The sequence below is a fragment of the Capricornis sumatraensis genome, chromosome 2, assembly GCF_032405125.1.
Source record: "Capricornis sumatraensis isolate serow.1 chromosome 2, serow.2, whole genome shotgun sequence".
Lineage (NCBI taxonomy): Eukaryota > Metazoa > Chordata > Mammalia > Artiodactyla > Bovidae > Capricornis > Capricornis sumatraensis.
This window is the reverse complement of record NC_091070.1, coordinates 101,767,612-101,794,518: the sequence shown is the minus strand read 5'-3', so window position 1 is coordinate 101,794,518 and position 26,907 is coordinate 101,767,612. Positions and strand designations below refer to the sequence as shown.

Genomic DNA, 26,907 nt, shown 5'->3' with positions numbered 1-26,907 from the left:
ATGAGTGAGTTGGACACTCAGAAGACCTGTGATGGAACTGTTTCTCGTCTGCTCAATGTGGTGGAAAGTGAGCTTCAGGCAGGGAGGGAAAAAGGCGACCCTACAGAGAAGCAACTTCAGATCATTCTGGAGGATGCCCCTCTCTGGCAGAGGTTCAAGGAAGTCACTAACGAAATGATCGTGACCAAGAACGGCAGGTGAGATTATCTGTGGCTCTACTTGGGCTGGCGGGGCTTGGCAAGGGAGGCAAGGCCCCTCGAACATAGAAAAGGCTGCAGCTCTTCACTCACAGGTAGCGGGGTCTGATTAAACACTCCCGAGGACAGTCTCCTACGGCTTTCCCCCAGCCAACTTAATTAATTTCTCTGAGATCGTCAGAGAAGTGGAGCATGAAGCCACCTGTTTTGCCTGTATTTTAAATGAAGAAATACTTTGAAATTACTGTAAAGGGGGGCATGTCCTGTGGGTTTGGGAAATGAACTCAAATGTCAGAAAATAATGTTAATTTTTGACTGACTGTACATCCTGGGGGCTTCCCTGGTGGCTCAGATGGTAGCAGATTACTATTCTTTGAACCCCAATTCCATTCAGATAAGATAAAAATAAAAGGCAACTTTATCTGGAAGCTGGGTGATTTTGTCTGAAGTATAGCAAACTTGCGAGACATTTCTGACAAGCTGAAGAATCAGAGGCTAAAAGGCAAATTTAATCTCATTTCCTATTACTACACTTGCTTCTTCCTGTGTGTTTGTGGTGAGTGTTCATTTGAAACTGTGTGTGTTTGTGACAGTATGAAAGCCATTGGAGTAACAGTCAATGAACCCATAATATACTGACTGAGAAAAGAGAAGATGCCTTCTGTTTTTTTCATTGCAACAAATTAGGGATTAACGGAAATGGAGTCTCTGTTGTCATTTCTTGGATTATATTAAATCTATTTCTGCCAAGTGACTATCTAAGGTAATATTAGGGGTTTCTGTTTAGTAAAGGAGATAAAAATATTTAGAAAGAAAGTATTGTTCCCAAGCTTGGCCAAACAGCTCTCAATATTAATGTGATACTGATCTTTCTGTTCACATGGTCAAAAAAGTACATTGAAAGGTATTTTCAATATGGTTAGTTTTAGCACAATCTCGAAGGCTGTGACTTTTGAGAGAAATTCTGCTTTCCAATGAGAGAAAAGTCCAAGCTAGCTGAAATTCTGGCAGGCTTTTGTCCTTGTGAAAAGCACTTTCATTTCTGACTTCTCACTTTTCCATTTCTGAATAAAATGCATGGCATAGAGAATGAACCATTCTATCTGGGAAAATTATGAACTTGAGTGTTGTTGTGCGACATTACACTGCTTCATAAATGAAAATTGTTCTAGAGATAATGGCCTTTCAATAAATTGTGATTACTAATAGTAGCAAGAATATCAATCTTGCTTGATGCTTATATTTTCTCTCTCTAAATGGGTCCCATATTTATTTAATATATAGAATTTGTTATTTTTAATAATTTTAATTGTAATTTCACCTCTTCTTACTCTTGATCTGTATTGACGCATTATATTCTGTAAAAAGAAATAGAAAACATGTTTGTAATTTCAAAGAATTATCCCCAATTCCTAAAACTGGATATACTTTCTTTCCTCTTAAAGATGAGTGATGATACAATTTTAAAAGTTTTATGATGTCTGATGATGGGTAGACCTTTCTGTTTATTATTCTTTTAGTTACACTAATACTTAGCTTCATACTATTTATTTGGCTGTCAAAGTGGTCATATATGATATTAAAATAAGGATAATCATCAAGTAAAAATATGGTCCATATATTTGAATGAGGAATAAATAAAAATTTTGAAAACCATTATAAGATTCAACTTAATAATATGTCATATTGGTATATTCTTTTACAAATTTAGAAGAGCATTCTCTTGCTCTTTCTGCACCTATATAATTTTCTCCATATTTAAAGTTAAGAAGTCTTCACATATTTAAAGTCATTAACTATGTGAAAATTATTCTCTGTAGAAAAAGTCTAATTATGATCAATGTGATTATTCTTATTTTCTGTGGAGGTCCTGCTGACATTTTACCTCCTCGGTGAATTAAATCTTTTCTTAGGATCTCTGAACCCCTCCTGGTCAAGATTTTGCCAGGAGATAGTTCCCTTTGTATTTCAGATAAAGAAGGGAAGACAAATCTCTAAGAAATGAATGCAGTTGGTAATGAATGAGTGTGATCTGGAATTACTCTCAGTCTGTTTAGTTTCTCAGAATAAACTGTTAACAACACTTTTCTGCTCTTGATATAGGCACATCTTTCTTGTTTTGCTGTCTTCTTTATTCTCCTCTTCATCTCTCTTTTCCCTCTTTTTTTCTCCTTGTATCACTCCTTTTGACCCATTTTCCTCTGTCAGTAGACCCACAATGTCTCCTCCAGATGCCCCATCCTTATCTTTCATACCAACTCCTGAGCCTAAGGCAGATGGAACTGCGGCCCTTCTCTGGAAAGAAGAACATTCCTGGTAGTTAATACCCAGTCTTGGCCCTTTTCATTCATGTTACCCTCCTGCCCCTGTAGTCAGTTAACTTTCTGACTTTTCTAAATCTTTGATGGGGTTAATCAGATATCTCCTGTACTCTTGAGCATAATTGTCCTCTGTAATAGCAAATTTTAAAATAGCATAGATGGGATGATGAATGAAAAGACTCATTTTCAAATGAGCATCTATTTATATGCATAAATAGGAGGCTTGCTTCTGACGTTGATCAGAAGTGATAGAGATTTTCCCTGAAAAACAGTGAATTATCCTCAGAAACTGGGATTATGATGGTTCTTCATTCCTTCCTCTCCTGTCCCTTCCTTACTGTTTCTTTTCTCTCTCTTCTTTTTTCTTCCCCTCCTTTTTTATTGAAAATGCTTAGTTATTGATATTCAATAGCCTTCCAGACATAACAATAACAATTATAATACCTCCTTAGAGCTCATTTGAATCATTTCTAGTGCATCAGCTTGTAAATACTTCCTTTCATTTCCATCCTTTAAGCTAGGAACTTGTATTTTAGGTTGCACGAAAAGATTTATTTCAGATTTCAGTGGCAAATAAGTGAAATCTCTTGTAACTTTTGTTTTCTCTACAATAACATATTTGCCTTGGGTGGGGGGGAAGCTATATTTCATGTGTATTTCCATGCAGTTGAATAATTTGATTTCATTCAGATTAAATTTGCCTTGAGAAGATATTAATAAATTGGAAGAATTTCTGATGTAATTGGTGTATCCATTTGTTATCATAAAATTTTAGGATCACTAAGTTGAACTTCCCAGTGATTTAGAGATGTTGGTTCGGTGAGCTAATGCTCATAGTGGGAGGCAACAAGGGCCCTGAAGGTATAGTGGTGCAAGAGGAGAGAAACCAATGTTGCACATCAGGAAAGAATTTTCCATGTCCCTGTAGTCTATGGAGGTTTTTCTCTGAAGTTTACAATTGCGGTTTATGAGGATCATATGTTTTTGTGTGATCTGCCTCTAACCAGGCTACTTTGGTTACTTGCTCCTTCTCTCATCTTCACATAAGTCTAAACATTCATGCCCAATGTGTCTGCATACACACACACTCCAAAACCCTGATGAATGCTTTATGATGATTAAAATTCTGTGGGGGGAAAGAGAGAGTTTACTTCCTGAATTTTGCCTTTAACCATCTCTGCTGTTTCCCCACCTAGAAAATCTGCCCTGTCTGCCCTCTTTCTTCCTATAGATCTCAGTCCTCACAGCCTCTTTCAGCAGTGCTGGCTCTCAAGATCCCCTGTAAGATAAATAAAAACTGAGAAACTAGCCTCATAGCTAAACAATGCAGAGTTCATGGCCAATCCTAAGCATGTATGGTTCCTCAAGCATGGTTTTGGGCAGTACTTATATTCCCTACTACATTTGCTTCTCTCTCTCTGCTATAGGGATTGGTTTACATATTTCTCAGCTTCTCAAAGATTCTTGGCCATCTCTGTGGCTACAGAGATGGAAGAAAAGGGAGAAAAGATCAAAGGAGTGCAGCTCATCCCTGAAAACAGCCTGGTCATGAGTGTTGCCCACAAGTAAAGAGATATCACATCCCAGTCCTTGTGAGGTTGGAGAAAGAGGCAGAGGAGAGCAGGAGGTGCTGAACTTGGCTTGGAGTCAGGGTGGCTTCAAGTGCTAGTTATAAGACTTTGGGCAAGTTGACATTTATTTACATTGGTGACATTTATGACATCATTGGTATAAAGAAGATAAAAATACATAGCGTATCAGTTCATTTCTGTAATGATAAAAAAGAAAAATAATGATAAAATTCTCAACAAATGAAGTATTAGAGATTAAAGCAACAAATGGTCCTACCATGTTTTATATGTGTTCTTCTGAGAACCAGGATGCTTCTTTACTTTTTTACTTTTTCTTTATTTACTTTTTTTGTTAACAGCTTTATTGTGATAGTTTACATACTATACAATCCAAAAAAACTTGTTTAAAGTATACCATAATGTCTTCATGGTTCATCTGTGTTGTAGCATTTTTATTGACAAATAACAATTCACTGTATAAATATACTTCATTTTATTTATTCACTCATCAATGGACATGTGGGTTGTTTCCAATTTTCAACTGCAATGAATAATGCCACTATGAATGTCTGTATATAAGTTTTTATGTGGGTGTATGTTTTCATTCAGTTCAGTTCAGTTCAGTTGCTCAGTCGTGTCTGACTCTTTGTGACCCCAAGAATCGCAGCATGCCGGCTTCCCTGTCCATCACCAACTCCCGGAGTTCACTCAGACTTGCGTCCATTGAGTCAGTGATGCCATCCAGCCATCTCATCCTCTGTCGTCTCCCTCAACATTCAGAAGATGAAGATTATGGCATCTGGTCCCATCACTTCATGGGAAATAGATGGGGAAACAGTGGAAAGAGTGTCAGACTTTATTTTTGGGGGCTCCAAAATCACTTCAGATGGTGACTGCAGCCATGAAATTAAAAGACGCTTACTCCTTGGAAGAAAAGTTATGACCAACCTAGATAGCATATTCAAAAGCAAAGACATTACTTTGCCAACAAAGGTCCATCTAGTCAAGGCTATGGTTTTTCCAGTGGTCATGTATGCATGGGAGAGTTGGAGTGTGAAGAAAGCTGAGCGCTGAAGAATTGATGCTTTTGAACTGTGGTGTTGGAGAAGACTCTTGAGAGTCCCTTGGACTGCAAGGAGATCCAACCAGTCCATTCTGAAGGAGATCAGCCCTGGGTGTTCTTTGGAAGGAATGATGCTAAAGGTGAAACTCTAGTACTTTGGCCACCTCATGCGAAGAGTTGACTCATTGGAAAAGACTGATGCTTGGAGGGATTGGGGGCAGGAGGAGAAGGGGACGACAGAGGATGAGATGGCTGGATGGATTCACTGACTTGAAAATTCTGAAAGAGATGGAAATACCAGACCACCTGACCTGCCTCTTGAGAAACCTATATGCAGGTCAGGAAGCAACAGTTAGAACTGGACATGGAACAACAGACTGGTTCCAAATAGGAAAAGGAGCACGTCAAGGCTGTATATTGTCACCCTGTTTATTTAACTTATATGGAGAGTACATCATGAGAAACGCTGGGCTGGGAGAAGCACAAGCTGGAATCAAGATTGCCGGGAGAAATATCAATAACCTCAGATATGCAGATGATACTACCCTTATGGCAGAAAGTGAAGAAGAACTAAAAAGCCTCTTGATGAAAGTGAAAGTGGAGAGTGAAGAAGTTGGCTTACTCATGTACATAACACCTAGGAGTGGAATTGCAGGGTCACATGGTAACTCTGTATTTTAACTTGTTAGAGGAATTGCAGGACTCACATTTTTTCCAGAGTGGCTGGTCCATTGTATATTCCACCAGCAATGTATGAGTGTTCCAATTTCTCCACATCCTCACCTATGCTTGTTGTTATTCACTTTTTATTCTTATTATAGCCATCTAGTGAGTATGAGGAATGATTTCAAATGTAGGTTATAGTTCAGTTTGTTAGGTGTCAACTCTCGCTCTTCCTGAATACATGGACTTAAGTTGGTTTACTTAAACTCACCAAGCTTCATTTTCATTATCTTATCCAGCCTCTGGTACTCAAAGGTACTATCTATTTGCCATCTATTAAATGCTTGCTAGGAGCCATACTGGCGTATAAACCTTGGTTGGTGTAAACTCCCCCAGGTTCTTTGTATTTTGCCATGAGTTTTGAAGTGGTCTCTAAGGCAGGGCATTTAGAAAAGAGGGGCTACTGAAAACAGATCCCTGTTATTCATACACAGCTGGAGGACTAAGTTGGAAGAGGACCCAGCAAAGGAGTTGGAGGGAAGTATTGATGAGGTGATGAGCCAAGGGGAAAAATATCCTGTCTGTCCAGAGTATTCAGGGAGCCCATGTAATTTAAGCTCAGAAGACTGAGGAGCCTGGATGGCTTGAGTCCATCTCTAGACCCAGCCCTTGTTATCTGTTGGCCAATTTCTTCACTTTCCATATGTGACAGTTCTTATTGTATCTCATTTCAAAACTAGGCACTACTGGGCACAAGAGGATTCTCTTGGTGACCCTCCAGTCCCTCATCTATACCCATTATGCTTTTAATATTTCCATACCTGGCATCCTTGGACTCCTTCTTTTAGCAGTGGACATACTCAGTTTTCCCCTTTTTATTCTCTTCCCAACCTTAATAGAAGCACAAATCCTCCAAGTGACTCCCCTTACTCCCTTGGATGTCTCCTTAGTTGCTTTCTTAAAAGCTAAAGACACCCTAGACCAGTACGTTTTAAGCTTTAAAGTTCTGGTGACTTAACTGGAGATTTTGAAAAGCACAGATTTCGATTGTGTGTGTCTGGAGTTTGATCTGAGCTGCTGCATTTCTGATTACTGCTGCTGCTGAGTCATGAACCCACTCTGAGTAGCAAGTGTTTGGACCCTAGTTTGTTAGCTTCTCAACTTGGGGACTCAGATTTTCAAAGATGTATTGACAAATAAGATAGCTTCTGGGGCAGTCTGGAGGTGGTAGGGGTGTCTGTATGGAAACTAGGTCTTTTGAGGAGATTGGAGCAACTTAGAGAGCTTGGTGAAGGAAAAATAAGCTAAAGAGAATCAGAAGCCAGATGAGATGGCTTCTCCAAATATTTGTGAGAGTAAGCTTGCTGTTATTTTCTTGGAGCGTAGGAGCTGCTGCTGCAGCTGCTTAGTCTCTTCCACATGTCTGGCTCTTTCAGGGACCTGTGGACTGTAGCCAGCTAGGCTCCTCTGGCCGTGGGATTTCCCAGGCAAGAATATTGGAGTGGGTTGCCATTTTCTTCTCCAGGGCATCTTCCCAACCCAGGGATCAAACCCACGTCTCCTGTATTGGCAGGCAGATTCTTTACCACTGAGCCACCTGGGAATCCCCCAGAGGGTGGGAGAAGGACCAATGAATTCAGATAATCATGTCTTAAAGTATACATCTTCCTTTAAAAAAAATTGTATTTATTTTTGGCTGCACTGGGTCTTTGTTGCTGCGTGCAGGTTTTCTCTAGTTGTGCTGAGTTGGGGCTACTCTCTAGTTGCGGTTTGAGGGCTCTATAGCATGCAGGCTTCATTAGCTGTGGCTCATGGGCCTAGTTGCCCTATAGCATGTGGAATCTTCCAAGACCAGGAATTGAACCCATGTCCCCTGCATTGGCAGGCAGATTCTTAACCACTGGACCACCAGGGAAGTCCTCAAAGTGTATTTCTTGAACACAAATTCCCACAAGATGCTCAGTGAGGAGACGGTTGCACTGGTACACAAGTGCAGAATGCGGAATCCCTCTTCCCTTCTCAAAGTGTGCACAGGTGAATTAAAGCCTCTGACAACTCCTGCAGGGAAGGAACTGGTCTAAATATGTAGAGTCAAGGGCCCTCTTCACTGCCTTTACCACAAACCATGTTTTCCGTATTAACACTGTTACTATTATTTAGAACTGTTTTGTGATACAGAGAAGGCCTGCTCTGTGGCAATAGTGTGAAAATCTGACGTATGCTGAGAGAAAACCTTTGAAGGAAACTCTGTGAAGACCTGGTACCTGCCTGTCTAGAATACCTCAAGTTTCAGGAGGAATTTCATTCTAGTCAAATGGCTAGATCAATGATTTTCAGACTTTAAAACAGAGCACAACATTTAAAAGTAAAACCTCAATATACACGTGTTCCCCATCCTGAACCCGCCTCCCGCCTCCCTCCCTGTACCATCCCTCTGGGTCATCTTACCTCCAATTAAAATAAATAAATTTATATTAAAAAAACCCTCAATATAATAAAAAGAGGCTTGGCTGACTTCGAGGTTGCTGGCCTGGCCCCTCTTTAATTTGGCTTCCCCCTGTGCATTTTCTGCACCACCAGAGCCCTCCAAGGACAGTCTCCTCTGAGCAGAGAGAGGACTGGACAACTAGAGAGATGTTCCTAACATTCTAATATCCTTGTGACTCAATTTCTGCCTTTTCTTTTAGACGGATGTTCCCAGTCCTAAAGATTAGCATCACAGGGCTGGACCCCAATGCCATGTACTCACTCCTTCTGGACTTTGTCCCAACGGACAGTCATCGCTGGAAATATGTCAATGGAGAATGGGTGCCTGCAGGCAAGCCAGAGGTCTCCAGCCACAGCTGTGTCTACATCCACCCAGACTCCCCCAACTTCGGTGCCCATTGGATGAAGGCACCCATCTCCTTCAGCAAAGTGAAGCTGACCAATAAGCTCAACGGAGGTGGGCAGGTATGCTCGGTAGCCTGGCCACCCGGCTGCCCCACAACACCCATCAAGAAATATCAAGTGTGCATTTAGGCAATTAGGGGGTCCTCACCGACCTCTTCTCTCACAGAAGCCAATTATTCCCCGGAGTCCAAATGTGAACAGGAATAAACAGCTCTTAATTGGTGCTTTCAGTTTTTAATGGACTTCCTGATGTTAAGAGAGAGTGAGAGAGTGCAGTAGTTTACTTAATCATCAGGGGCCTTTCAGAGTTTTGCCTTGTGTGCGGTGCTTTTTACCAAGCCTGAGAGGAGGGAGATGTTTGTGGGTACCAGGGTTTTATTATTCCCTCTCCGCCCCCTTTTTTTTTTGGTGTAAGTGGCATCTTAATAAAAAAGCTGCTCCTAAATGAAATAATTGCTCCCTCTACTTGGGCATTATGATAATTATCAATAGAATGAATCAGCTTTGGGTTTTCAGAAAAAGAATCCAAACAAACCTTAAATAAAGAGGGTTTTATTTAAGGTCTCCAATTAGAGTAAACAAGATTTTGAGGCTTTTTACTCTTTTGTTTTCTCTGGTAGGATTGCGCATACTAGTGCTGTGCAAGGTTGTTATTTGCTTTATAAAATGTAGACTGTTTGGAGGGATTAGACCCAAATGGGAAAAGAGGTCTTGTTCCCCCAGATTTCACTTTGGTCAGTCTCATAAGCCCTTAGACGTTTCACCCCTTCTCTGATCTCTGTTCTTATCCAGCTGGGATGTAGGGGTTCTTGTTTTAAGAATGGTAAGTCATTTTCCTAAGTCTCTGCAATATTCAGAAGTTTCCAGTTCTTTATTGAATCAGGAAATTGAAAAGTAAACTATTATTCTCTCCCAGTTTTCACAACAGGAGACTTTCAATAAACCTTTGATTTGAATCACAAAGAGTGGATGTTATATAACCAGCAGATGTCAGCTATCATTACTTTTTAGGTAATTCAGCCCTTTGTCAAGATTTTGAGACAATTAGGAATTCTTACTAGGGGGCTTCTGTGGTGGCTCAGATGGTAAAGAATCTGCCTGCGATTCAGAAGACCCAGGTTTGATCCCTGGATCAGGAAGATCCCCTGGAGAAGGGAATGGCAACCCTTTCCAGTATTATTGCCTGGAGAATTCCATGGACAGAGGAGCTTGGTGGGCTAGATTGGTTGAAAAGATTCAGACATGACTGAGCTTCTAACACTAACACACTTTCTTTTTTTTTTTAATTTTTATTTTTACTTTATTTTACTTTACAATACTGTATTGGTTTTGCCACACATCAGCATGAATCCACCACGGGTGTACATGAGTTCCCAAACATGAACCCCCCTCCCACCTCCCACCCCATATCATCTCTCTGGATCATCCCCATGCATCAGCCCCAAGCATTCTGTATCCTGCATCAAACATAGACTGGCACTTTCTCATAGGAAGAAAAACAGTATGTTTTAACAGAGCAAAATTCATATCGTTGTGCTGAAAATAGGAGGAAAAAAAAAAGGAAGCCAGGATTTTGGCAGAAAACCGAACACTGTTTAGACCAGCCCTTCTCTGGCAACCCACCCTTCACCCTTTTATGTGTGTATGTGCCTAGTCACCCTCACAAGCAGCTCCAAAGTTATTCTCCTTAAGAGTTTCTAAAAAAAATCTCCCTTCAATAATTTCTGAGAGAGACAGTGGCAGCTCAGATGACTGGGGATCAATGTGTGTGGCCCTAAATGAGGTGGGTGTTAACCTTAGAACTAATCAGAGATGCTGGGTCATCTGTAACCTGTGATGGCCCAGGCTTTGTGTGTTCTCTCTCTTCTTCCACCTAAACAGATAATGTTGAATTCTCTGCATAAATATGAACCCCAGGTTCACATAGTGCGTGTTGGAGATGCCCATCGAATGGTGATGAACTGCTCCTTCCCTGAAACCCAGTTCATAGCTGTGACTGCCTATCAGAATGAGGAGGTGAGTGTGTGTGTGTGTATGTGTAAATGTCACCTGGGGGAGTGTAGTGGGACTAGGGGGTGGTGCTTTTATTGCTATAACCAAACTTGGATGAAAGGTAGGTTTTCTAACATTCAGATACACTGAGATAGACTTGGTAGTGACAAAGTTAAACAGTGTGGTAATCACTTTCCACCTCCTTCTCCCTGCTTGCCAAAGCTCCATCAGTGTTTCTTCTCTTGGTGCCAATAAGGCACAGTGGTGTATTGTAATACAACCAGCAGAAATGCAGGAGTCTTTGTTTCCAGGCCCTGGACCTGACAAAGCTCGGCATCTCTCCTGCTCTAGAGCAAGTCTGTGGGAATTGATCCAACCGTGCACCCTCTTTGGGTTTGTGTTATACTATCTGTCCCACTTGTTAGCTCTTTTGGGGCCATATGTAGATCTTTTCCTGCCTAACTTGGGCCACACTAATGGTTACAGCTAAGGAGCCAGCATCTGGCCTCTGTAAACTCTGTGGGAACAAAATTTTTTGGTTCATCCACATACTATAGGAGTTTCCAGGACTGCTGGTCACCAGGATACCTGATCAGTTGGATTCTTTTTGCTTAAACTTTAAAAGATTATTAAAAATTGAAGTATAGTTGCTTTACAATGTTTTTATTTTCTGCTGTACAGCAAAGTGATTCAGTTATACATAGATATATACATATTCTCTTTTTATGTTCTTTTTTATGGTTTATCTCAGAATATTGAATATAATTCCCCATTCTATACAGAAGTATCTTGCTGCTTTTCCATTCTATATATTTAATAGTTTGCATTTAAGCCTAAACTCCCAGTTCATCCCTCCTCCACCCTTAAAAATTTTTTAAATGGTAATAATACATGTTTATTAAAAAAAAACTTCACATGATAAACAAATAGTATGGAAGTTTATACAATGAAATGAAAAGTTAGAGGCAAAAATTTACTCTTTCCCTATTTTGTGAATCCTACACCCCAGGGACACTACAAATAATAGCTTAGACTGTGCTTTTTTCCCACGCATATTCTGTTCATTTATAAATATGCACAGTGTATAGATTTCCTCACACAAATTGGCTCATGTTCATAATAGTATGCAATTTCTCCCCACCCCCTGTATTTAAGAGTACGTTATGAATATCTTTCTATGTAAATTGGATTAGGATTTATCTCCTTTTCTGAAATTATTGCAGAGGATACACTATATTTCAGGCAATCAGTTTCCCACCTAAATGACGTTTAGGTCATTTCCAGTTGTTTTATCTTCTATGATAAATAATACTGCAAAGAATATTAAGCACTCAGAATTGGAATTGTTCTGTCAAGGATGGAATTGTTCTGTCAAGGAGAGTGTATGTTTAGAACTGTGATAGACAAAGCCCCATTGCCTCCCTCCAAAGAGCGTATCCATTTATAATTCCCACACCAGTTTCAGCACTGGTGATTACCTACATTTTCAGCTTTGATAATTCAATAGGGTAGGAAAAATGGTATCTTACTGTTGCTTTAATTTGCATTTCTTTATTTGGAAGCTTTATAAGATTTTTAGGCTCCCATCCAGCTAACTGAGTCAGAATCTCCAGGGAGAATACCCAGAATCCAGTTTTAATAGTCTTCTTAAAGGATTCTGATGATCATCCAGGTTTGGAAACTACTGCCTTAGTGCCTACAGATGATGTGCAGGGAAATGTAATTTCTTTTCTATAGCTAATCTGGTCTCTCAGCTGAACCCTTTAGCAGGTCAGTGGAAAGAAAAATTAACCAAATATCTGAAAATTTAAGCAGGCCCTCAAATACTGTTCAGTTTTTATAGGCTGACACATTTTGTTTCTCAGATTGCCTTTCATCCCCTTTTACACTCTGTAGGATGGCCTCTGGGTTTATGAAGGGAGAGTGGGCTTTTGCAACTTTGGAAAGTGAGGAGGAGTTGGGGGCCACATCCTGGCCTACTCTGTTCTCTGGATAATGTCCCTTATCCACTGACATGCTGCCTGCTCTCTCAGTCCATGGCAGGTGGAAACTGTCATCTCGTTGCCCTCTGGCTAAGTGCTCAGATTTTCCTGGACACATGCGGGAGGGTTCCCTCTGAACTAGCAGCAAGGCTAAGGCTATGTTTTCAACAGGCTACTAGCCTGATGCTGTAATTCTGGTCTTGGACATGCCCCAAGGGAATCAAACCTGGGAGACTCTAACCTCGGAGCCTCTGTCTCCTGACAACGTATCTCTGCCAATGTAAATGCACCCTGAGAGTGGGTACAGGGGTGGATGAGGGAGCCAAAAATCTTCTTTTATTCAGCAAATATTTGTTGGGTATTACTACAGGCTGGATGTTTTCCTACATGCTGGTAATGCTGCACTGTACTCAAGGCACTTGCATCCCGGTGAGAAGAGATGAAAATGATAAATATATGATTGGTCAGATGGCTCTGAAGGAAAATGAAGTAGGCTAAGCCTAGGGGAGATAAAGGGTGAAAGTAGGTGGAATTGATAGTTTGTGTGTGTGTGTGCGTGTGTGTAAACATGGCCCAAAGGGTAAGTGATTATTTAAGAGGTCAGGGAGTTGATTCTAGTCTGTACTTGAGAGTCTAGAGACAGGTGTTCATCAGTATACTCTCCTTTGTGTCCCAGTGACTAGAAAAGTAACTGACAGATGGTGGGTGTTCAATTACTGTTAAAACAAATGAATGAATAATGGAATAAATGCTAGATTTAGCACATCAGGTTTGTGCAATTTTGTTGCTTTATTGTTTCTTTGCTCACTTTATACTGCATTTGCCATTTTCACCATATGTGACAATAAAATGTTTCTTGTTGGACAGTGCAGTAGTGATTTTGTGCAGAAGGAAGCAAAGGAATGTGGAGAGGGAGAAAAAAAGAGAGAGGAGAATTATTCTGATTTTACAGAAATTCACAGGTGAAGATAAAGTGTTCTGTTCCCCACGCATATTCTACTTTCACTAACACTTCTTGTCTTTGTAAATACAAGATAACAGCTCTCAAAATCAAGTACAACCCTTTTGCCAAAGCCTTCTTGGATGCTAAGGAAAGGTGAGTAGAGAAATTTCAGGGAAATCTTATGATCTTTGCAAATATGAAGTTTATAATAATCTTGGAAAGATGTTTTTAATATTTAATTCAGTGTCCAACAAAATCAGCAAGATAAAACAAATTTATAATTACTTGTCATTTATAATAGGGGTCCAGGAGAACCTGGGGCTTCCCAGGTGGCTCAGTGTTAAATAATTCACCTGCCAATGCAGGAAATGTGATTTGATCCCTGAGTCAGGAAGATTCCCTGGAGAAGGAAATGACAACTGACTCCAGTATTCTTGCCTGGGAAATCCCATGCGCAGAGGAGCCTCGTGGGCTACAGTCCATGGGGTCACAAGGAGTTGGACATGACTTAGCAGCCAAACAACAGGAGGACCTGGAACTGGTCATGTTTTATCTGCCCTGTCTTATGATAGATTCTTAAAACTAATATAATCACATTAAAAAAAAAAACTAAGTGATTTAAATTTTAAATAATTCAATCTTCCTTTACCACAGTTGTCTGAGTAGTACGATTTCAAAAAAAATTTTAAAGCTAGATTTCACGTAGGAAAGGTGAGTAATTCATAAACATGAGAGGCTCATGTCTTTCAGAAGTCAGAGATTTCTGGGGGCTGTGAATGATTTCCTTTGAAGTGTTGGGATTTTGTTGTTTCTGTTTCAAATCTTTACACTAACTCCTATAACTTTCTAATCTTTCTTTTTAATCATAAAGGCTCTATACTAATGGACAGGTATTTATAATAATGTGTCACAGGGGTCTGTCCTGTCAATATTTGACTTAATTTTGATGATGTAGAAGAAATACCTTTTTTCAGATAATAAGAGTCATGTAATAAAAATATTTAGGACTTTGAGAGAGAGAGATCCTGGCTTTTGAGTCCTGGCTTTACCATTTCCTGACTTGCATAAGTCAATTTGCTTTTCTGGGACCCACTTTCTAAATCTGCGAAAGCATGTAGTAATATTCTATCATAGGATAATTGGTGGACCTAGCATGTCACAGATGTGACTGTGCCCTGAAGTTCTATGCAAATCTTAGCTGCTGTAATCATTGCTTGAATTGTGGCAAGCAGAAACACTAACCACAAATCAGTAAGATCAAGCTACATAGTGATAGGTGTAAATACGGTAAATTGGATCGACTATAAAGTTGCAATTCAAAGAGCAATTGCACAAGAACATAAAGTAGGAGGAGAATGGGGGAAAGATAGTAGTTTGAGGGGAAAAAAGTGTTTTATTTTCTTATTTCTCTGCAAAGACAATCTTGGGTGTACTTGATGCTGGATGTGAATGGTAAGCTGGACAGCTATGGTGCACTTTCATTGCTCTTTCAGGAACCACCTCAAGGATATTCCAGAAGCTATGTCTGAAAGCCAGCATGTGACCTATTCTCACTGTGAGTTGGGTGAACCCTGGATAGGAGGGGCCTGGGGCTACACTAGGAGCATCTCCATCATGCTCAGACTTTTTACCTGACATGACTGCTTCAGGCTTGTTTCCAATATTCTATCAAGACCCAACAGTTATTTCTCTCACTCAAGACAAGTACATGCCCTTTCAAGAATTCCCAGAGAGAACCACTGCTCCTGGGGGCGTGTACACAAATCCAAGGCAGGAGAGAAAAATGGAAATAGTGGATTTCTTTGACTTCCATTTTTGTGTCAGGGAAGCTAAAGAGCTCATCCAAGTGCATTCTGGTTCTAGGCTTTACCCTGATACTCCACTCCTGCTTCGGGGTTTCCTTGCTGTTAGTACTTTCTGGTTCTTGAGTTTATCACCATTGCCACGCCTCAGAAAGGCCACAGCTTTGCACATGAAGAAACTTCTGTATTTGTTGACTGAAACCTACAGTATTAGTGGAGTCATATACCTGGAATTCTGCAGCTGGACTGGATGCACCTGATAGGGTGCCACCTTCTCCAGGTCTCAGAACAGAGAGGAGGCTCCACAGTGGAGCAAGTCCTCTAAAGCTGCAGCAGTAATCCAAGGTCAGTAGCATCAGTGTTTGAGATACCCTTTAATTTAGAGTATAATGGTTTGCTAAGATCCCTTCTGCAGTTTTCCAGCTATGAAATTCTTTACTCCCTCCTTCCCGTAAAGTTCGATGCATTTTTCATTACAGAAGTGGCAGTATAGCCACATAAAGAGAAACAATTCTCAGAAAATAACTTAAAAAAACCCTTTTCTCAGAAGTCTTTTTTTTTCCTTTGTCTAGTTACCATCTGTCACCATACAAAGTTATTACAATATTATTGACTATATTCCTCATACTGCACATTTCATCCTCATGACTCATTTGTGACTGGAATTCTATACCTCTTAATCTCCCTCACCTATTTATTTCCTCCCCACCATCTGGCAACTACTTGTTTGTTCTCTATATCTATGAGTCTGTTCTGTTTTGTTCTGTTTGTTCATGTGGCTTGTTTTTTAGATTCCATGTATAAGTGAAATCATATGGTATTTATCTTTTTTTACCTGACTTATTTCACTTAGTATAATACCCTCTAAGTCCATCCATGATTTTGAAAATGGCATGATTATTTTTTATGGCTGAATAATATTCCATTGTATGTGTGTGTATATATATATATCTATATACGTTCTTTATTCATTTATCTCTTGGTGGTCACTGGATTTGCTTCATTTCCTTGGCTATTGTAAGCAGTGCTGCAATGTTATTTTTTGTTTTGCTTTGTAACTTTCTTTTTGTGGTGCTGTTGTTTGGTTTTGCTATCATAGTGATGCTGGCCTCATAGAATGCATTCAGAAGCATTCCTTCCTCTTCAGTTTTTGGGATAGTTTGAGAAGGATAGATGTTTACTTCTTAAAACATTTGGTAAAATTCAACTTTTGTTTGTTGGGAGTTTTTTGATTACTGATTTAATTTCATTATTGGTAATCAATTTGTTCATATTTTCTCTTTCTTCCTGGTTCAGTTGTGGGAGATGGCACATTTCTAACAATTTATCCGGGAAAAGCACTTTTTAACTGACCTGGGATGAAAAGCTATTTTGCATAGGATAGGATCACATGTGGAACCACACTGTTTCAAGTTCATGTGTTGCAACCTTCTCAGTAAACATCCTTATATGTCGCCAACTTCATGAATAAAAGCCTGGTTCTGCCTGGCTTTGCTTACTGAGCACCTGAATCTTGATTCTGTCATTCAGATAGTGATCCCTTGTGCCACATGTCTATATAACAAAGAGAAAATGAAGATAACAAAATGGTTTATTGAGAATGACTGACCTACATTTTGTAATATGAATTCTGTACAATTTGTTTACTTATACTTAAAAAGTATTAAGCAAATGGTTTTAATAAAAGTTCTATTTCCATATCACAAAAGCGTTGGTGACAATCCTTAGTCAATATTCTTAAGAACATTTCTGGTCCTGTCTGAATCTTTATCTGTGGGCCCCTCAGTTGAGAGATGGTTGGCCAAAGGATGTGCTTCTTTTTCTAGGGCCTCTCTGTCCTTTCCCATGAATTCACTTGAAGTAAAGCCTTTTCCTCATAATACTTAATACATTTTTTATTGTGGCTTAAAACCATAATATAAAATGCACCTTCACAAGAATTGTATATATAGTACAATATTGTCAATCACATGCATATTTTGGTTCAAAAGATTCCCAGAACCACCTGATTGCCCCCTCCACCCCAATTCCTGCATGTTAAAACTACATATACTCACCAAACTTCATCTCTTCACATCTCCCTCCCCACAAAGCCCTTGGCCACCACCATTCTACTCTATACCTCTATATCCATAGCCTTTAGATACCTAGTATGAGGAATCATGCTAGGTATATATATTTTATGACTGGCTGCTTCTGCTTATCCTAATGTTCCTCAAGGCTCATCCATATAGTACCATATGACAGGATTTCCTTCCTTTTAAGGATGAAATAATATTCACTTGCATGTATATACCAAATTTGCCTATCCCATAATCTGTTGATGGTCATTTAGGTTACTTACACCTCTTGGCAACTGTGAATAATGCTGTAATGAACATAAATGTGCAAATGTCTTTAATTCTCCTGGATATATAGCCAGAAATGGAATTGATGGATCATGCAGTACTTCTATTTTTAATTTTTTAGGGAAACTCCATAGTGTTTTCCATGCAAGTTGCACCATTTTACATCCCCATGAACAGTTCACAAGGGTTCCAATTTCTCCACATTCTCACCAACACTTATTATTTCCTAATCTTTTTTGGATAATGGCCATTCTGGTGGCTCAGAGGTTAAAGCATCTGCCTGCAATGCGGGAGACCTGGGTTCGATCCATGGGTTGAGAAGTTCCTCTGGAGAAGGAAATGGCAACCCACTCCAGTATTCTTGCCTGAAGAATCCCAAGGATGGAGGAGCCTGGTGGGCTACAGTTCACGGGGTTGCAAAGAGTTGGACACAACTGAGCGACTTCACTTCACTTCAATAGTATGAGGTGATATCTTGTTTTGATTTGTGTTTTGCTAATGAATAGTGATGTTGAACATCTTTTCATATACATATTGGCTTTTTTTATATCTTTGAAGAAATGTCTGTCTGTCCTTTGCTTGTTTTAATTAGGATTTTTGTTGTTTTATTGTTGAGTTATAAGAGATCTTTACGTATTCTAGATGTTAATTCCTTTTATAGTTTTATAGTTTGTCAGTATTCTCTTCCATCCTATAGATTTCCCTTTCACTCTGTTGATTGCTTCTTTTGCTGTGCAGAAGTTTTAAAGTTTGAAGTAGTTTGTCTATTTTTGCTTTTGTTGTCTGTGCTTTTGGTGTCATATCTAAGAAATCATTGCCAAATCCAATTTCATGAAGTTTTCCCCTGCATTTCTTATAGGAGTTTTATAGGTCTTACATTTATTTATTTAAAGTTAAAATTTTTATATGGTGTAATATGAGTTTATTTCTAATACTGTTCGCTGAAGAGACTATCCTTTCCCCATCGTGTAGTCATGGCACCATTGTTGAAGATTATTTGACCATATAAGTGGAATTTATCTATCTATTTTTTGCCATTGGTCTATATGTCTTTATGCCAGCACCATACTAATTAAGGGGCTTCCCAGGTGGTTCAGTGGTAAACTATCTGCCTGCCAGTGCAGACACAGGAGATTGAGTTTGATCCCTGGTCAGGAAGATCCCCTGAAATAGGAAATGGCAACCCACTCCAGTATTCTTGCCTGGAAAATTCCATGGACAGAAGAGCCTGGCAGGCTACAGTCCATGGGGTTGCAAAGAGTCAGACACAAATGGGCAACTGAACACATACTATTTACTGTATTGTAGCTTTGTAATGTGTTTTGAAATCAGGAACTATGAGGCCTCCAGCTTTATTTTTATTTCTCAGGATTGTTCTATTTGGAGTTCTTTGAGAGTCTATATGAATTTTAGTATTGCTTTACGTTTCTGACAAAAGTGTCTTATGGATTTTGATAGAGATTTCTTTGGGTAGTATGAACATTTTAATAATACTAAGCCTTTCAATCCATGAACATAGGATGTCTTTCCATTTATTTATATCTTCTTCAATTTCTTTCATCTATATTTTATTGGAGAAGGAAATGGCAACCCACTCCAGTATTCTTGCCTGGAGAATCCCATGGATGGAGGGGTTGCAAAGAGTCAGACACAACTGAGCGACTTCATGGAATTTTAGTATTGCTTTACGTTTCTGACAAAAGTGTCTTATGGATTTTGATAGAGATTTCTTTGGGTAGTATGAACATTTTAATAATATTAAGCCTTCAATCCATGAATGTAGGATGTCTTTCCATTTATTTATATCTTCTTTAATTTCTTTCATCTATATTTTATAGTTTTCAGTGTATGAGTCTTTGCCATGTAGGTATATTTTATTCCAAGGTGCTTTATTAACTGTGGTGCTATTCTAAATTGGATTGTTTCCTTAGTTACTTTTTGGATTGTTCATTGTTAGTGTATAGAAATGCAACTGATTTTTGTGTGTTGATTTTGTATCCTGCAACTGCTGAATTTGTTTATTATAAAAGTTTTTTGTGGAATATTTAGAGTTTTCTACATATAAGATTGTGTCATCTATGAACAGAGATAATTTTATTTCTTCATTTCCAATTTGGATGCCTTTTCTTTCTTTCTTTTTCTTTATTCCTAATTGCTCTGACTAGGGCTTCTAGTGGAGAAGGCAATGGCAGCCCACTCCAGTACTCTTGCCTGGAGAATCCCATGGATGGAGGAGCCTGGTGGGCTGCAGTTCATGGGGTTGCTAAGAGTCGGACACGACTGAGCGACTTCACTTTGACTTTTCACTCTTGTGCATTGGAGAAGGAAATGGCAACCCACTCCAGTATTCTTGCCTGGAGAGTCCCAGGGACAAAGAGTCGGACACGACTGAAGCGACTTAGCAGCAGCAGGGCTTCTAGTACAATGCTGAATGGAAATGGTAAGAGTGGATATTCTTGTCCTGCTCATGATCTTGGAGGAAAAGCTTTCAGTTTTTTTTACCATTGAGTATGGTGGTGAAATGGCAACCCACTCCAGTATTCTTGTCTGGAGAATCCCAGGGATGGGGCAGCCTGGTGGGCTGCCATCTATGGGGTCACACAGAGTCAGACATGACTGAAGTGACTTAGCAGCAGCAGCATGGTGTTAACTGTGGGCTTGTCCTATATGGCCTTTATTATGTTGAGGCAATTTTCCTCTATTCTTTATTGAATGCTTTTATTATGATAGGGTATTAAATTTTGTCATATGCTTTTTCTGCATCAATTGAGATGGTCTTTCACAAACACATTTCTGTGAAATATTTTGCAGTTTTCCAAAATGTTTTGCAAGATTCTTATCAATTTGTGCTAGCCATCTCCCTCTCTTTTTCCCTTCAGAATCCTTTTTGTTGAGTGGTGATGGGAGGCATCATGTCTCCTCTTGCTTGGAGCGAGAACTAAAGATATGTTCTCACTTGGCAGAAACAGGGAGGGCTCTATTCTTTCTGGGTAACCAAATTAAACATTCCCTAGTAGCTATTAATTAATGATTAACATATCATCTGCCACCTCCTTCTTGGACTGACTTTTAATCCAATTAAGTCAGAAGCAACTTAATTTTGTATTTTCTATTAACTTATACATTCAAATAATATTTTATATAGCTGTGATTCCAGCATTTCTTAAGAGATTTTCCAAACTTGATAGGACCTGTCATCCATCTCCAAAGAAGCCAACTTTGCTGCTAACGTGGAAGGGGAGTAGCAGCAGAGGTGGTAGTATCTAACTCCACACAGGTAGACATTGTCATTCACACAGAAATATATCTATGCAAAGTGGCTGGTAACCTGATTTTTGGTGTGGAAGTTCACAGAGTCTTCCTCTGTGTCTTCCTCTTATCTCTTCCAGTGGGAGGCTGGATCTTTTCCAATCCGGATGGAGTGTGCACTGCAGGAAACACCAGTTACCAGTATACTGCTCCTTTGCCTCTGTCTGCTCCCCACACCCACCATGGCTGTGAGCACTATCCTGGCATCCGAGGACACCACCGGCAGGCTCCCTACCCTTCTGTGTACATGCATAGAAATCATTCTCCCTCAGGTGTGTGATTCTGCTAACAATACCCTTGGGGGGTGTGGATGGTGGTAAGAAGTAGATAAACAACTAGTAGAAGTAAATATCTGAAGATAGAATCCATCTTATCTAATATATGTAATATTATTATATATTAAAATTTTGATGTTTATATACTAATAGTTGACTATATCGTTATAGCATTATTAGTGTTTTAGAATTATTTCAAATAATTACAAAAGCTGAGAGACAACCAGTCTCCCAATTTCTAATGGGTGTGAAAGTCCTCCTCCCAGGGCACTGGTGTACTAAGCAGTTTCAGGCTGCATCTCTAAAAGCCAAGTTAAGTCATGGAGTTCTGAGACCCTCAGCTCATTGCCCTCACATGACTCTTTTCTACAGGTGTAATACATGGCTCAGTCCAGAAAATATTGGGCCCAGTTCGAAGAGCCATTAGGAAGTTTTGGGAAGCTAGCTCACTCTACATCCAGGCTTTGGTCTGATTCAGCAAATATTTATCAAGGATTGACTTTGTGCCAGGTTTTGTCCATGAACAAAATAGATTACAGCGCCAATCATCTCACAGAGATTCTATTCTCATATGGGGACACTAACACTAAATGAAACAAGTAAAGTTCATGGTATGGGAGACAGAGGAGTGTGTTAGGATACCAGGGACATCCTGAGCTTTGTACCTGCAGATGACTTTGCTGGTCATCAGCTACCTGTCCCTGTGCTCCATCGCTGGCTACTCCCAGCAACCTTGAAGCAAGCTGCTTCCAGGAAGGGAGAAAATGGAGCTTAATGATATCAGAAACTGAGCAGGGTTCTCATTTACTTCTTGATTCTTTCCTGGGGTCAGCACACAAAACACATCTGAGTATTTCTTATGCACCAGGCACTCTTCTAGGCAGGGGGGTAAGGAAGGTGATTAAGGTTTAATTTATTCCCTGGAGGATCTCAGGGTTATGCAAACACATATAATTAATCCTAATACAGTATGGTGAGAGCTCTAATGTGGTCCTCAGACCTGTAGCATTCCCCGGGAACTTGTTAGAAATGTAGACTCTCAGGTTCTCCTTCTGAAAGAGTTTGCAGTTTAACAAAATCCCCAGGTGATTCTTATGCACATTAAAGTTAGAGAAACAGTCTATAAAGTACACAAGCCATGGTGCTATGGGAATGAAAGAAAAGGGAAGCTAGGCTTAATGCTTAAGTTGAGATTTGGAGATTTGGAGAAAAGGATAAAGGTTGGAGTGGGCAGGGGTGAAAGATGGATGACATGGGACACAGGCAGAAGTGAAGGGCATTCCATGTGAGAGAGTGCTATGAGCAAAGGTAAAGAAGGAGGAGAGAACCTAGGTTGTCTGGGAATGGTTTGGGAAAAGAGAGGAGAAGGAGGGAGGCAATGTGGTGGATGCAGGAGTTGAGGCTGAGGGCCACACCAGGAAAAGGAGTGGCTTGGCCAGGGATGTACATGAAATCCTCTTCCCATCTTTCCCCTCCTTCCTTCCCTTCTTCCTCTCTATTATTTATGCACTATTTGTGCAAATGAAGACTCAAATACATAGAAGACACTATTCCTGAAATGTTTAAATCTCCTTGGGGTTGCTGAGAAAAATAGGTCCTGATCCTCAGAAATTTCATCTGAAGCACTGGTGGCCTTAGGCTTGTTTTGAGGGGATGATGACATGGCCCATTTTAAAGGGGATGTAAGCATGGTGACCTGAGTTAGATCTGTGTCAAAAAGGGAAAATCATCCCACCTGTCTGAGCCTCATCTATAAAATGGAGGTGAGAAGTTGTTATAAAGATGAAAAGATGAACAGTACACGACCCAGCTGGTAAAGAATCTGCCTGCAATGCAGGAGACCTGGGTTGGGAAGATCCTCTGGAGAAGGGAAACGCTACCCACTCCGATATTCTCGCCTGGAGAATTCCATGGACTGTCTAGTTCATTGGATCGCAAAGAGTTGGACATGACTGAGAAACTTTCACTTTCAGTATGTGGTTGACATATGGTTGACATTCAATAAACTTCAATAACCTAAGTTCCTCCCTCCTGTTTCCTTCAGAAAGTATCAACACACGGTTGGCACGTGTGGCACAAGCTATGGTTGTATTTTGACCTAGGATAATGTCATTGGTCACCATCTTTATAGTTTCCATGCTTCATAAATTGAACTGTTGTTATTTCTCCAAAGTGAATTTGATAGAAAACTCCAGCAATAATCTGCAAGTTTTCTCTGGAGCTGACAATTGGACTTCCTTATCCTCCACACCCCACGCCAGCATCCTGTCTGTACCCCACACCAGCGGACCAGTCAATCCAGGGCCTAGGTAAGACCAACACAAGCAGCTTGCTCATTATTCTTGGAGGTTTACTTTTTAGCATGGGGCCTCAAATTCATATTTTTTTCCTGGGGTGCCTTGGTCTAAGCTTTTGTCCTGACTTCTAAGCCACTAAGAAGTGAAAATAACAAGGTCAGCTCTTCGCCCCTGGAAAAAGTATGGTGAGAAAGCTCTACTCAGTCATGTACTCTTTTCATTTGTAACTTTGGTATTTTCTTAAGAGGGAAAAGATATTGTGGCCTGAGATTGTTTATCTCAAGTCAGGAAGAAATACTGTGAACAATGGTGGTAGCAAATAAATACTGAACATCAGGGAATTAAAAGGGAAAAGTGCAAATATGCACTGAAACCTCAAGACCCTTGATTGTCTATATCCTCACAAGCTACTCATTCTAACAGGTGGACAGATTTTGGGCCCCTGGGCCTCAACCCAGGCAATCGGGCTGAGAGGATCTTGTAGGACCCATAGCATAACTCTTATACCAGAGACCAGCATTCAGTTCTGAGTGTTGGAAATCAGTGTGATGAGTAGAAAGGAAAGGGGCCTGGAATCTGACAAATGTGGCCTTCAGTCCCAGTTTCACTTATTGACTCTGTGACTTTAGGAAATTTTCTTAGCCTCACTAAGCTTAAACTTTCTTATCTGTAACATGGCAATAATATGAGCCACTCTGTAGAGTTATGGTGAACACCAAAATTAAAAAGAGCATAATATGTACTGTAAGCAATAACATTGTATCAATATATACATGTCCTGTTAAGTTCAACTTAATTAGGCAGAGTTTTGAGAAGGTCCCAAAAGCAATTCAAGATTAAAAGATGTCCTGTCTGTTTTGGGGGGAGATGTTAGATGACTTACGACTTGCAGGTCTAAACAAGTTTGAGGGTCATAGGACTTTGATTCACATCAATGCTCCTCACTCTTTAATGTGCATTAGAATCACCTGGGATGTTGTTCAACTGCACAATCTGATTAACAGGTCTGGGTTAGGGCCCAAGATTCTGCATTTTTAACAAGCTTCCAGGTCTTGCTGTAAACTGATCTTGATTTTGATGTTGATGTTGCTATGGCCCTTGAGCAATCTAGTGCTGTGCTGTTAAGGCAACAGCTCCCAACTGCTTTTGGCTCCTGGACTCTTGTAATGCAACTGGTCCAAACTGAGATGGGCTGTAACACACAGAATGTTAAAGACAGTAGATAATAAAGAATAAATTCTTAATAATTGTTTATACTGATGCATGTAAAAATGATAATATTTTAAATATTTTCAGTTACATAAAATATTATTAAGTTCATTTGTTTCTTTTTATTCTTTTCTCAAGTGTGGTGTCTCGAAAATTTAGCCTCATATTTGTGGCTCACATTATATTTCTGTCGGACAGTGCTTGACTAGAAGACCTCAGGGAAATGCATTTATTTGTGCTGTGTTGGAAGTGAGGGAAAGGGTGTCCTTGAAGCTATTAGATAAATAATTATGTGCCAAGTTCTGTACTAGATCCTTTATGTAAGTCATTTATAGGATTCAAAGACATCCATGAGGCTGCTTTTAAAATTCCTATTTTCCTGATGGAGAAACTAAATCTCAGAGGCACTAAAAACTGCCTGAAGCTAAGACAGTAAATAAAATAACTCAGAGCCCATGGTTTTTGAATCAGTCCAGGAAGCATCAGAAAGGGTCTCTGACTGTTAGTGTAGAAGAATTTCTTTTGAAAACTGGGGAATTGGGGACAGAATCCAAGCAAGCTGAGCTGGCTAAAAAACCCAACAACCCCCATGGCCTATCTAGGTTTTTGCAGGTTTCATATGGTCCAAGGAGGTCTGTGAATCTGAAATATGGCAGAGTGCAGGGTGGCATTTCTACCTCTGGTTTCATCGGTGGCATGTTTAACCCATTGCTGACTCTAAATATTTTTCTAGAGAAAAGCAAAATGTGTTCAGTACTGTCATTGGGTAATGAGCCTATTATCAAGCGAAGTAGGGACTCTGAAAAGTGATGATGAAAACACTGGAAGTTATTTTGCCTGTGTTGACTGCAGTCATTTTAATCCAGGTTCTATGTTAAGGTGCAAAATTGGCTGCACATCACAGTCAACAGGAAAGCTTTAAAAATTCTGGTACTACATGCCAGACTAATTAGATCAGAATCTCTGGGGGGTAGAACCTATGTGTCAGTAGTGTTTTTAATTTGCTAAATGATTTCAGTGTACAGTCAAGTTCGTGACCCAGTGATGTTGGATAGAAAAGTCTAAGAAAGTGGTCCAGTTCACTGCCTTTCTACCAGGGACCAGAACTGACAGGTAGAAACCTGGAATGAAAGAATTAATTATAACAATCACCATTTACTGAGTGCTGTGTTTTGGATTTCACGTACTCATTTCCTTATTCAATCCTCATAAAAATATTTAGTAAGATATGTTTAATTATCACTCCAAATCTTGAAGCTAAGGAAGCTGAGGCTTACCTATTAAATAATTTGTACAAAGTCACAGAGCTAATAAGCTGTAATGCTAGGATTTAAACCTAGATTTTCTGTCCTGGTTATCAGGCCCCATCACCTCTCTTGGCCAGTGAGAGATCTCACTCACAGATTATACTGCCCAAATAGCCTCCTTTCAACTCCCCTGCACGTTTACTCAGGTGGCAAGGGAAGCCTAGAGAAATAAAATGCTGTGTTAGAACTGAACAACTTGCTAGAGGCAAGGGCCAGCATCAAAATGCAGGTCTCAGGACACCTAATTGTATGCTTATTCTACTACTTCTTGCTGCTTCTCTGCAGAAATGGGACCAGTGTGTGTCAGAGCTGGAAATAAAGCCATGACTAGATACTGTCTTTCTAACTTGTGTCCCTCTCAGCACTGTGTATGTGCTAATCAGAAGGCAATCCTGTCTGGGAGTATCATCACCATTCTCTCTCTCTCTCTCTCTCTCTGTGTTTCTGCAGCCCATACCCATGCCTGTGGACCATCAACAACAGTGGCGGGGGCCCTGCTGGGTCGGGCTCAGAGGTGCATGCCAACTCCCCGGGAGCATTTCTCCTGGGTAACCCAGCTGTGACTTCGCCTGTCTCCACCCAGACACCCACTTCGGTTAGTGTGGAGGTTCTGGGGGAGCCTTCGCTGACCAGCATCGCCATGTCCACCTGGACAGCCGTGGCTTCACATTCCTTTACAGGCTGGGGTAGCCCAGGTAGGGGTGGGCACCATTCTCCCTCCTCACTGCATAGTTAA

The 26,907-nt window shown here is 40.1% G+C and overlaps 1 protein-coding gene across 1 annotated transcript; it reads left to right on the top strand.

Moving 5' to 3' along the window:
• TBX19 (T-box transcription factor 19) lies at window positions 1–26,907 on the top strand. The gene is made up of 8 exons (XM_068965976.1): window positions 1–197; window positions 8,503–8,767; window positions 10,589–10,723; window positions 13,716–13,777; window positions 15,118–15,179; window positions 21,164–21,355; window positions 23,532–23,667; window positions 26,622–26,907. Exons 1-8 carry the CDS (start codon window positions 1–3, stop codon window positions 26,905–26,907), a joined length of 1,335 nt encoding a protein of 444 aa, XP_068822077.1.

Coding starts and splice junctions, on each gene's coding strand:
- TBX19 (XM_068965976.1), top strand. CDS start 1: ATGAGTGAGTTGGACACTCAGAAGACCTGTGATGGAACTGTTTCTCGT. Junction 15,180..21,163: donor GCATGTGACCTATTCTCACT/GTGAGTTGGGTG, acceptor TATCTCTTCCAG/TGGGAGGCTGGATCTTTTCC. Junction 21,356..23,531: donor TAGAAATCATTCTCCCTCAG/GTGTGTGATTCT, acceptor ATTTCTCCAAAG/TGAATTTGATAGAAAACTCC.